Source organism: Nannobrachium achirus, assembly GCF_963921795.1.
Source record: "Nannobrachium achirus genome assembly, chromosome: 18".
Taxonomy (NCBI): Eukaryota; Metazoa; Chordata; class Actinopteri; order Myctophiformes; family Myctophidae; genus Nannobrachium; species Nannobrachium achirus.
The window spans coordinates 34,599,558-34,612,938 of NC_137825.1; the positions used below are offsets into that span (position 1 = coordinate 34,599,558).

Consider the following 13,381-nt stretch of genomic DNA (forward strand, 5'->3'; position numbering starts at 1 on the left):
ACAGTATAGGTAAAATGGTAAATGGTGCATTTATATAGCACTTTTATCCAAGGCGCTTTACATAGATTGTGCATTACATTCACACACACATTCATACACCAATGGCGGAGGAAACCATGCAAGGCACCAACCTACTCACTGGGAGCAATTAGGGGTTCAGAGTCTTGCTTAAAGACTCTTCGACATTAACTCAGCGGGGGAGCTTGGATTCGAACTGGGAACCTTTCGGGAACCCTTTGTGCCCTAATAACGGTTTCTCTACCCCTGAGCTATGCCGCCGCTAAGTAAAATCACATATGACACAGATGCTTTCCCGGTTTTAATGGATTCATGGATTAATGCTGCTCTGCATTTAGAAATCCGAGGCGTGTGCTGAAAACGGCTTTTCGCCACGTTGGAAAAGTACAAAACAAACAGTGTGGGAAATCATTACTTGCCTATTGGCGTCTATCCACCGTGAGCCTGATAGTGAAGATGTAAAGATATCTGAACCCCCGTGACAGCGTGTGGGTGCGTGTGTGCGCATGTGTGTGTGCGTGTGTATGTGTGTGTGTGTGTGTGGAAGGCAGCAGCACCGTGATGGCATCTTCTTCTCCTCCCTGTGTTGGAGACAGAGAGAAGACAAGGGAGGGGTGTGGCGTGCTGAATGAGGGGCGGTGCCCTGGCATTGTCCCCTCCGCACGGTGGACATCTGGTCCGAGGTGTCCCGGGTCTCCGTCCTCTCTGTCCCCTCTCTCCTTTCTCCGACCAGTGAGCTGTGCAAGGATTGAAACACTGGCCAAACATTCTCATGCTAATGGCCCTGAAAGAGCCGCGGCAGATGTGAAACATCTTGGTTTTTCTTGTGTTCTTGTTCACTTTGTAAAGAAGTAACACGCCCTCCTCCTATGGCCCCCGTTATCATTATTTTGTTTTTGGCTTTGTTTTTTTTGTGATTCTCCTGTTTGTCATACAAGAGAGAGACACGGGGGAGGGGTCACCCTCACAGCGGAGGCCACCGATCGTCCTTGGTGGCCCCCCGACTTTAGCTACATATTAGCCCATGTGATTCTAAACCAGGGGTCTTCAACAGTGGGGGTCCGGGACCCCTAGGGGGTCCTCAGAGATACTGCAAGCACGACACAAAGTGTTGTGTGTGTCAAAGGTGATGTCTCACCTAGACACAGGATCTGACACAGAAGAGGTTTTGGTGTGCAGCCAAAAAAGAGCAGCAGACCAAGTATCGAGCCAAAGGTCAAGTTTACAAAGTATTGAGGGGTTAAGTGGTCTGAAAATACACATTTAACTTGAATCTAATACGTAGTGGAGGGGTCCCTGCTTCTTCATCTCTCTCTGCAGCTATAAGGGGTCCTTGGCCTAAAACAGTGGTTCTCAACCTTTTCAGGCCGCGGCCCCCAAAATAATCATATTTTAAATGGAGATCCCCCCACCCTGACGAGCAGAGTTGAGGAATTACATTTTGTATAACACGGTTCTATTGTGAAAATAGCCGATCTACATGCTCACTTGTGAGCATGTAGATCGGCTATTTTCACAATTTCTGCCTCTAATATTTGACAATTTGGCCAATATTCAATTTGTCATTTTAGAGGTATTAAAAAATCCTTAAATTGTCACTTTATAAATGTGCAGATGCCCTATACACTTAAACTTTATGTTGGTTTGTTTACTGTTGAGTGAGAAAACAATGTCATGTCGCACATCAAGTTAATCATCTGGGGACCCCCCAAAAATAATTTGGAGACCCCCCTGGGGGTCCCGGCCCACAGGTTGAGAACCACTGGCCTAAAAGACCCCTGCTATAGGATAAAGTATTAACTAAGACGTATTTGCTGTCAGAGAAGCTGCGAGTGCATGCGTGCGTGAGCAACATGGGTACATGTTTGTGCCAACATTCAGTTTTCTAAATAATGCAGGATGGTTGGCACCCCGCGGTCCAATGCTGCAGGTCTATAATTTTAGATGCAGCTCCATGGAGTCCATGCTCAGCGGTGAGCGGTGGGCACGCTAGCTAGACGGAATGCCTCCATGCCCACCAACCACACCCACATGGGCTCTCATTGGCTCACTGCTGTATCCCCCCTTCATCCTCTCTCTTAACTTGGCACGACCTCCAGTCGTCAGTGTTGCCAGGTCCGCTTATTATTAGACGCGACTTTGGGCTTGTTTTTTCTGTAAAGTCGCTTGCAGTAAATAGGTAGTTGCCATTAGCCAGACTGATAACATGGATTCACTCACACATTCCTCCTGCGTTTCAACTGAACAGTGAAGGGCAGTCACTGATTGGCCCGGCCATTTTCTGATTTCTCATAGGCTACTCTCTTCCTATATGGGCCGAAGTCCAGACTGATACTGTGAAGGAACGTGTGAGTGAATCCATATTTGACAGTGCAACCCCCATCTGAAAATAGTTTGTGCATTAAAGATTTGTGTAGATTCATTCAAGATTTGTGTACTGTCAGTACCACTGTCAGGTGAAAAGAAGCAACTTGGACTATATGCATAGCAGGAAGCATGAGGTCAGTCCGTTGTCAGGCGCGGCAGAGAGAGAGCAGAGCCCAGGATTACATAGGCAATTGGCACTGGGTGAAAATGGGTTACAAAATCGTGGGGTACAAATTATAAAAAAGAAAAAAAAAAGGATTTGTGTAGGCTAGTTAAAATGATAATATTCAAAATGTTTCACTCTTTCCTCAATATATAGTCTATATTTTTAGAAAATAGCAGACAAGGCATTGCATCGCCACACGTTGTGAGCTTGTAGATCTGCTATTTAAATATCCGATGCACTGTAAAGTGGAGGGAAAAAAGTATTTGGGGCTTGTTTCTTCATAGACCTGGCCAACTTCTCTTACCTTTTCTCTGTCTTGTAAAATCTGGCAACACGTGCCAGCCATCCCCATTGGCTGCCCATCATGCGTTTACCAGCCGCTTAACTAACCAGATGCCCGACATACAAATTTACACAAAACACACACGTGTGGAACAGCACAGCAGCACAGAGCACATGCATCACTTAAAAAGAAAATGCAACAGCAGACACTTTCAACTGCGTAAACGTAGCGGCGGTAGCGCACATGACAGCCTGTCAGCTGGGTTTATTCTATAGCCTAAAAACAAAAAACTGACAAATAATAATATCACCCTGATTGATTCATTACTTCCCCCCGCCTCTTGTCCGTCCGTGCCATTAGGAAGGAGCCGGCATTTCCAACGTGACACTGACAAGCGAGCGAGTTATTTCTCTGGAAGAGAAGAGAGACTCCAGTATATCCACACATGCAGGATCGGATGCAGCCTGAAGCAGCAGCAGCAGCGGCAGCAGCGTGGGACGACGAGTGAAAGAAGAATTAAGAAGAGTTCCATTTCTTAAATGGCAAGAAGCTACGAGGAGGATGCCTGCATTCTTCTAGGATGGCCGTGCTTATTAATAACAATTCTGAGCCCACTAACACGCTGCACTGGGAGCCGCCGGGAGGAGGACACTTCTATTTATTATGGCTTTTATTAGCCGCGTCTTCCACAACAAACTGGATGGTGGTCCGGCGTCTTTGCTGTCGCGACCGCCGGTGCTGCCCGTGGCGGTCATCAAGAGCTCGGCGGGGGGCGTCATATTCTGGAGGAGATCGGCGGTCATGCTGTGCTCGCTGCTGCTCACCTGTGTCTACCTCCTGCACTGCCTGCATGCCGCGGACCACCGCTGCGCGCCGGTCACCCCCACCTCTCCTTCCGAGGAGTCCCCGGCGGTGAGAGGAGCGCCCAGCGCCGGGCGACAGGAGCTCTCCGCCGGCGCCGGGTACCTCTCCCTCTCCTCCTCGGACCTGAGGTGGTCGCTCCGGAGGAAGAGGCTGTTGCAGAAGTGGGTCGATGATTATTATTTAGACCTGTCACAATTATACACATAGGCCTAATCACAATTATTTGAGATAATCACCATGTTTTTTTTTGTTTTTTTTTGCATAGTCAGTTTTACAACTTTTAATAAAAGCCGAAATGCAATTCGTACGAAAGTGGCGCGTTGTAAGCTTGTAGATCAGTTATTTTGGCTTTTTTCACATGTATAACGTTATTAAATGTCAATATTTTCTTTGTTTGTTCAAGTTATTTGTCATGTGTCATTTTTGATTATGAAGCTTAATAGGCAAACAGAAAAACAAATTGTATTGACATGTTCCAATGAAGGTTGACACACAATTAAACCATCATTTAAATAATTAATGAATCTATCAATTAAATCGCATTTTTTTGAGTGCTGACAATTAATCGTGAACTAAAAAATGTTTATTAATCGTGACAGCCCTATCGATGATCGTCGAGGCGGTGATGATGATCGGGATCAGGATGATGATGATGATGTGTACCGTGGACGTGGAGGAGCTCTGGATGTGGCCGCTGCTTCTGCTGACAGGAGGAGAGCGAGGTTTCTCACCAGCAGGACTTCTACAGGTGCCTCCGCTGCGGGGAGGCTGAGCCTGCTGCAGGGCGAAAGCAGCAAGAAGCTGCTGCCCCAGGCCATCATCATCGGGGTGAAGAAGGGAGGCACGCGGGCGCTGCTCGAGTTCCTCCGGGTTCACCCCGACATCAGGGCCGTGGGCGCCGAGCCGCACTTCTTCGACCGCAACTACGACAACGGACTGGAGTGGTACAGGTAAGAAATGAATAAAAAGATAGACCTAAGCTATTATATTAGAAATGATAAGAAATGGTAGTTCATTGAACTTCATTTGACTCTGCGAGTGTAGCCTACACTCTCAGAGGAGTTGTATTGTATTTTATGGGTGTAGTAGACTAGTGTTTCTCAAACTTTCAATTTTCAAGGTTTCCCCTTAACTCTGACAGTGTACACATGGGTTCATTTGGTTCCATTTGTACACTGTCAGAGTTACAGTCTTGTATGGGTCAATCAATTTAGACCCACCCATAAGGAACCCACAGAGTCCCTGGAATCCACTTTGAGAACCACGTGCTGTAGACTATTATAGCATTTATTTTTATTTATTTATTTTATTTTTGGAACTAGTCAGATAAATGTTTTAATAATTTCATTAACCTAGTTGATTTGTTATCTCTGCTGTTATGTCAGGCTATTGGTGAGGTTAGTCCAATTAAAACCATTTTTTTAATGTTGTTACATTTAAGTGTAATATAGGCCTATGTCGCTTTAAGTGTAACTTTAGTGTGCAGCTATAAGATTTCTTTCTGCTTTCTACATTATTAGCATACGGAGCCATTTTTCTTTTTTTAAGTTTTGCAATTAACTTAATTGCTCGCTAATAGGCTGTTTAAATGTATGTTCCTGTTCCTAATCATGAAATTATAATTTAATTATTCTACAGCCTAATTGATTGACATTAATTGTGAATGTGACCTGGTCTAAATGGCTGTAATCTAGATTGCACACGTACTCAAACCGTGATTTGTGTCCCTTTTTTAAACTTGAGCTCTAATATCTCCATTAGCACTTTGCGCCTTAGACCATAACCATCATAATTTAATTACCATAGCTTCTTATAGTCTCAAGTTTATGATATTAATTTGTTTACATATAGCCCTACACAAGAAGTTTTGTTTTTAAAATGTTTCACAATATATATATTTTTTTTTTCTTCAATATTCTTTTGAAAATAGCAGATCTACAAGCTCACTGTAGATCTGCTATTTTCAAATATAGGCTAACCGATGTTAAGTGGAAAAACATAGGCTTACATAGGCTATGTAGCCTAAACAAACGGTTATTTATTTATTTATTTATTGAATTGTGTATTTTAATCTCATGAGAGAGCTATGGTCAGAATATATTAAAAGTAAAACTAAAATCAAGTTTAACAAACAAATAAAATAAAGAAAATAGTTGCCTGAATATTCAGAGCGCTGACATTACTTACAGTCAAGTGGCTGGTTAACTGGCATCTAAATAGATTTTTAAATTAAAATCTAAATAAGGATATTTCAGCATGTCAGTATGACTCTATGAAATGTAAAGTCTCGGGTAAATCCGGTGTATTCGCTTCGCTAAACCTTTCTGGGTGGTTATAACAGGCCTACGTGTAGGCTACGGTAAACTCCTTATAAACTCCTTCAAACTCGTTAATCTACCTCCGAAGAGCATACAGACCCGGTGTTATTTGGTTCCATCTGTGCTCTCTTCGGAGTTAGATTAACCCCGGTATTTTACTGTGTACATTTTACCAAAGCAGGCAGGCTTAGAATCGCCCTTTCAGCCAAAGGACGAGGAGGGTCTAAGTCAGTGGTTCTCAAAGTGGATTCCAGGGACTCTGTGGGTTCCTTTAGCGGGGTCTAAATTGACCCACACAAGTCTGTAACTCTGACAGAAACAGGTCAGTATTGCTTGACCAGAAGTGAGACTTTGAACAAACTCTGACCCCCACCATGCACTCAAACCTCCTCCCACTGACTGTTGACTCTCACCTCCAGACGTCTTGATATGTTTCTGTAAGTAGTGAGTGAGTTAACCTGCTGTATCCTAAGATTCCCCCATGCTCAAGTACAGATTTGTGATTGATAATGTCTGTGTGCGTGCGTGCGTGCGTGTGTGTGCACGTGCGTGTTCATGTTTCCACCGGTCCATGGGAAATAATGTCTCTCTTCCTCCCTGCGGTGTGCTGGGTAATGGGGCAGCACCGACGTTGCAGCTCTGTTATTAAGAAGGATTAGGGTTGTAATGAAAGGTTACCTGAGTGGCTCAGCAGGTATAATCCACCTTTTGATTGAGTTAACACCCCACGCCACGCGCTCGCACGCGCACACACACACACACACACACACACACACACACACACACACACACACACACACACACACACACACACACACACACACACACACACACACACACACACACACACACACACACACACACACACACACACACACACACACACCCCTCCTTTAGGGTGTCATTTAGGGGAATGTGCCTAGAAGTTAATTTAACTCAGATCTTTTATTCTGCATTACCTCCGCCTCTGAATGTTGTTTGTAGTTTTATCCGATTTTAGATCGACACTAAAAAAACAACACTTAAGACTCATTTTTATTTTTCTGCAAACGTATACTGTACATTCACTAATCACTTTAAAGAGGGGGTTCTACCTAATGTCGGGGCATGTGATTCATGGCGAAAGATAAAGCGCCCGGGTGGCGCAGGGGTGAAGTCCCGGCCCACCACCACCACGGAGGTTGTGGGTTCAATTCCACCGTTGTGCATTCCGGCTTTTTCGGGTGTCTATGCGAACACAGTTGGCCGGGGTTGAGATGGGAGGGTACTGTGAGCGGGGAGTGTTGGGCGGGAGGAGTAAGACGAAGGCTCCTTCCTCACTGGTCAGGAAGAGACGACAGCAGTGACAACACAGAAATGTGTGTGAGGAGGAATCAACTGGCACGACGACTACATTGGGGAGAAAAAGGGAGTTAAAATAATTGCCTTGTACTCTAAATCAGTGGTTCTCGACCTGTGGGTATAAATTATTTTGGGGTCCCCAGATGATTAACTTAATGTGCAACATTGTTTTCTCTCCTAACAGTAAACAAACCAACATCGAGTTTAAGTGTATAGAGGGTATCTGCACATTTCTAAAGGACTTTTTAATACCTCTTTAAAATGACAAATTACATATTGGCCAATTTGTCAAATATTAGAGTTAACATAAAAAATAAAAAAAAACACAATAGAACCGTGTTATACAAAATATTACGCATCAACTCTGGTTTATGTGCTCGTCAGGGTGTGTCTGGGGGGGTCCCCAGTTAAAATATGATTACGGTATTTTGGGGGTCGCGACCCGAAAAGGTTGAGAACCACTGCTCTAAATTATATATAAATGGTGAAAAATAAAATATGTATATTTTCATATATATACACTGTCTACAAGCTCACAACGTATCGCGATGCGTTGTGAGCTTGTAGATCAACCAGTGGTCACTTTCTTTGCCACCCTTCTAGTTCTTTTTTTTTAATGGAATGCCACCTCTGCCCTCCCCGCCTCCACCTCCACTCTCTTCTCTGCCACCCTCCTCTCCTCTCGCCAAAATACCCCCTCTGCACCCCTTTGTGTGCCCCCCCTGCCCCCTCTTGAGAGCGAACACTCTTCTTTCTGCCATCCATCTTTCACACCCCTTTCTGTTTACCTATTCAGTCCATTGTGGGGGTCCGGGTTCGAGGGGGTCTCTCCAGTCCCATCTATCCCGAGGAGTTGCCAAGATTCCCTGGAATTTGTGCTCCACTTCTCCTCTACTCTCTCTCTCTCCCCGCGGATGACGACGCCCCCCCCGGGGGCCCCTAGTGCTACACTTAATGTTGCCCCATTTAAGACAGAAGAGGGCCCTTTTGGATTGAAAAGAGAGATGGTGGTAGGGGGTTAGGGGGGGTGAGGGGGGATAAATAAGTGGTGCGACGGCCACGGCTCACTCTCTTGAGGGAGTGCATCTGTTCTGTTCTCCTCCGGTGGAAAAGTCTTGTCAGCTCCTTCTTCTCGCTACATCTGAGAGAGAGAGAGAGAGAGAGAGAGGGCTCTTATTGATAGCTTGTGTAGAGCGTGTGTGTGACTGTGCGTGTGTGTGACTGTGCGTGTGTGTGACTGTGCGTGTGTGTGTGTGTGTGTGTGTGTGTGTGTGTGTGTGTGTGTGTGTGTGTGTGTGTGTGCACACTTGTGTTGCTATACTTGTGAGCACCAAATGTCCCCATAAGTAATAGCAGAATTTGAGGAATAGGCATGTCTTAGAAATGTTTTATGGTAAAGAAAAAATATATCGTTGTTGTCGGGTGAAAACCTTGTATGTCCAAAACCGTTCGTTTTGCATTTATCATTTTAAAAATGATTTAAACTAGTGAAAACAGCCAATCTACAAGCACACAACACCTCGCACTGCGAGGTGTTGTGTGCTTGTAGATCTGCTGTTTTCACTACTTTTGTGCGACGGCCGATGATGAAGCAGGGGTTTACTTTGCGAAAGAACATACAAATTTGAAATTTGGAGATACGAGGTTTCCACCCGACAACGACGATATAGGCCTACATACTATATATGCAAGAAAAGATGCAAAAAAAAAAAAAAAAAGATGAGACCATGAAGGCACTCTTGTGGAAAAAGCTAAATGCGTAGCTGCTGTTTTTAATTCTTGTCATCATGAATTGACAAACAAATAAAGGCATTTTAACTTTTATTCACACAAGAGTGCCAATGTCACCTAGTTGTACCTAGGGATGGGACGATAAGTGAGATTATCGTTTATCGTGAGTGTCATCACGATAATCATATTGTGGAGATTTAATTTATCGTGATATCGTCATGCCTCCCGTCATGCAACGTGTTGTGTTGCGACGCGTTGTGAGCTTGTAGATCGATTTCTTTTGGCAAATGTTCCGCCCCAGGATAATGAATTTTGATTATCATGATAATATCTAAAATCGTGATTTCTTTTGTCACAATAATCATGATATGAAATTTTCTTATCGTCCCATCCCTAGTTGTACCAAAGTGCACCGTGTTGGAGATTCTTACTCTAGCCAAACAGATGCGCTCCGTCCTCTCTTTTTTCTATACATACATATATATTTGGGGAGTCAGGCTTATAATTAGAAAATGATTCAGTTTGGGTTTATATAGACATTTAGAGGTTAGGTTTAGGTTATGGGGTCAGAGTTATGCCTGTTTTATCGTTAGTTACAAGCTCACAAGAGCATTTATTAAGCTTGTAGATCTGCAGATCTTGGACAAGGATAGTAATACGTGCGCACGCGCGTGCGTGCGTGCGTGCGTGCGTGCGTGCGTGCGTGCGTGCGTGCGTGCGTGCGTGCGTGCGTGTGTGTGTGTGCGCGCGTGTGCGTGCGTGCGTGTGTGTCCCGATAGACTCCCATTCATTTAGACTTTGCTTTCTGGAGGTCAACGAACTGTTGTTTTTTCCCCCTTTTTCTGTCCCTTTTTTCCCTCTTCTTTTTCTCTCTACTTTGAAGTGCTTGTCAAAACGAGTGCGGGGGAAAAAGGAATCCTATTGCATGGCCAGGCTCTCTACCGCTCCCTTCCCACAGGACACGCTGTCAGAAACTGGGTGTCAGCTCTTTGCCTTCTGTATACTTCTGGCGCTAGAAAAGTTGTCCTTTTTTTTCCCTCTTTTCTCTCAAAAAGTTAGACAACGGCGCGAGACAACTTGAAGGACTTGTGCCAACGTCTCAGCAATAAAACTATCTCCACCCGAAAAATAGAGAATACAAAACAAAAACTGGAAGGGGCAGCTTGAACGCGCTGTGCGCTGATTGACGGTACATGTCAAATATATAACCTACGGTTTATTGCAGTGCAATTCCTTCGCTTTCTACACATCGGTTGATGGATTTCAGTTTCAGTTTTCACTTTATTGTGTGTGCAGTGGTGTAAAGTAACTTTCTAAAGTACACTTTCTGGAGTATTCACATTTTCCAATACTTTTACTCCACTACATCACAGAGGCAAATATTTTACTTTTAAAACTTTAGTTACTAGTTACTTTGCAAACTGAGAAATAAATGCATTACTTGTGTTTTACGTATCCTGATTCCAGTACTTTTGTGCTTTTACTCAAGTCAACCGGAATTTCAGTATAGATACTTTTAGTAGAAAAATGTAATACTTTTTCCTCCACTGTGTGCGTGTGTGTGTGACTGTGTGTGTGTTTGTGTGTGTGTGTGTGTGTGTGTGTGTGTGTGTGTGTGTGTGTGTGTGTGTGTGTGTGTGTTTGTGTGACTGTGTGTGTTTGTGTACGTGCGCGAGTGTTCGTGCCTGCGTGGGTGGGTGGGTGGTTTGGAGCGGGGAGGCATGTGTTGCTAGTTGCCCGCAAACAAGGCCAGACTTTCTGTGACGAATCGCCGCGTCCAATTTGCCAGAATTATGTGATTCTTTTCAGCAGTGAAAAGTGAACGCTTTCAAGCGCCGAGGCGTCTGTCCCGGGCGGACTCGCTCGCTCGCTCCTCATTGTTTATTGTAATGGTCGCTTCGCGTCTACAGAGGGAAGCGCCCGTCCTTATGGGAATGTGAGCTAGGGCCACGTCCTCGGTAAAGAACTATACGTTTACTTGAGTACTACTGGACCTCAGTACATTTGTCAGGCAGAAAGCTTGTATCTCCAAGTTTCAAATTTGTAGTTTTCTTTCCTCAATTAAAGCCCTGCTTCATCATACAAAAGTGTCGCACAAAAGTAGTTAAAATAGCCGATCTACAAGGACACAGCGAGGCGTTGTGTGCTTGTAGATTGGCTATTTTCACTATTTAAAATGATAAATACAAAAACGAACGGTTTTGAACATACAAGGTTTCCACCCGACAAATGCGATTTATTTGACTATATGTGCTTTACTTGAATATCTGCGTCTTTGGATACTTGATACATGACTAGTCAAAGTCTTTTCAAAGACAAACTGTGTACTTTTTTTTTACTCTACTAAATTTCTAGGCTGGGGGAAAAAAAGTACATATAAAGTGAGTGCACCTAAGCTCTATAAGTTTCAAATATTGTGAGAATTGGAGTGGTTGTGTTTGTTCTTATCCAATATCTAGTTTGGACACAACCTTTGACACAATCGTGTTTCTGGTTCAACACGATCATTTTTACCACTTTATCCATTGATATGTTGGCTATTCAAAAATAGTAGATCTACATTATTTGGAAAAAATATCGAAAATGTGATAAAGAAAATGTCCCCAACTCCACCTACCCTGTATTTTCTTTAAGCATTATTATTATTATTATTATTTTGTAACCAGTGTCACCCTGTTGGCTCCCATAGGGTGACGTGGCAGGGCCTAACACACACAACGCCCGCTCCCAAACATTTTTCCCAGAATCCTCCTTCACTGGGCGGCCGTTGACAGGGATTTCCAACAACCATATTAAAAAAGAAAAAAAGAAATGTAAGAAAGACACTCAGTCTGTCACAATACCCAGAGCTCCCGTTGCCAAAATGTGTCATTTAGGAAGACAGTTAAAAATAAAAATCACTAGTTTGACAGCGTGTTGTGGCTGTCTTGTCACGGTCTCTGCATGCCTGGCCCTCCGTTTGAAAATCCCTCATGTCTGACCTTCTCAATAAGCCAGTGTATTGCGTGGGCAGCCCTGGTTTTATTTATTAATTTTCCTTTTCCCTTCTCTTCCCTTTTAATTCATACCGTGCTGTTTTCCATCAGGTCTACACGCCATCAGAGCACGTGTGTGTTCCTGTCTTGGGTCCACGTAAAAAAAAAAAAGAAAAAAAAAAGAAACTGACAGTAGTTTTGTCCTGTAGTCCCGTAGAGGGATGGGACAATATGAACGTTTCATATCACGATTATTGTGACAAAAGAAATCGCGATTTGCGATATTATCGTGATAATCAAAATCCATTATCCTGGGGCGGAACATAAGCGAAAAAATAGCGTTGCGACACGTGAGCTTGTAGATCGGCAATTTTTTGGCAAAGACATTTGATAGAGAGTGAAAAAAAGACTGTATCAAGTATGTATAATTTAAGTACCTTTTACCAATAGAGGACTTAAGTGGTGCCGGATATGCAGCTCGGCAAATAAAAGGTGAATTGATCCTAGTGCATGACGGAGGACGATATCACGATAAATAAAATCTCCACAATACGATTATCGTGAGTGTTTTTTATCACGATAAACGATAATATTGCGTATTGTCCCATCCCTGGTCCCGTACATATCTCATCCATCCTGACTCTACCCAGAAGCTAGGATTCATCAGTTTTTTATTACATTTTTTTAATGCGACGACTGTGGCTTTCTGGGTGTTCCCAGTCAGTATGATCTGCAGTGCGTGTTGAACTTGACCTTAAACTCTGGGCCAAAGCGTAATGTAATCAAACCTGAGGTTTCTTTTGCTAATGCCCCTTTGAGGAAAAAAATGTAAAAAAACATATTTCCTTCTTTTTTTTTCTATGCGTGTGTGACTGTGTGCCGCTCGCGTGTGCCTTTGGGGTGATTTCAGGGCCCTATTCTTAACACAGGAAACCAGCACCAGACCCTGTTCAACCCCATCGGCCGCCTCTAAAGGGGTTACGTTTCACTAAACGCTTCCCTGCCGTGCGTCGTGCAGCGAGACAATTGCTCCGCCACGCAACCTGTCGGGTTTGCTTTTGTTGTGGAAATGTTGTGGCGCTCGGTAGTGAACACAGTGGAGGTCAAGCGCAAACACTGTGTGTGATGTAAGAGCAAGCGAGGTTCTCCCCTGCCTAAAAGAGAGGGAGGGAGTATTATGTTTGTTGGCCTACTAGGGTTACTGTTAGGGACCAGGCTTTCACCTGTCTAGACCAGAGGGGGGGAGGGTTCCCTGTTTGATGTCGGCAGACTGCTTGGATTAGCCCCACACCAGATCTCCTAATGGGTTAATTAGCCT

The 13,381-nt window shown here is 44.0% G+C and overlaps 1 protein-coding gene across 1 annotated transcript in view; it reads left to right on the forward strand.

Annotated features, from left to right (window-relative positions):
- Window positions 1-3,497: 3,497 nt before the first annotated feature.
- The window catches only part of LOC308303043 (heparan sulfate glucosamine 3-O-sulfotransferase 3B1-like), a gene marked incomplete at both ends in the record, with an annotated part of 93,212 nt that continues 83,328 nt past the window's right edge, over window positions 3,498-13,381 (forward strand). The window contains 2 exons of the mRNA XM_080747362.1: window positions 3,498-3,859; window positions 4,298-4,648. Of these exons, the coding sequence (XP_080603488.1) occupies window positions 3,498-3,859; window positions 4,298-4,648 (713 nt within the window). The remainder of the gene's footprint in view (window positions 3,860-4,297; window positions 4,649-13,381) is intronic.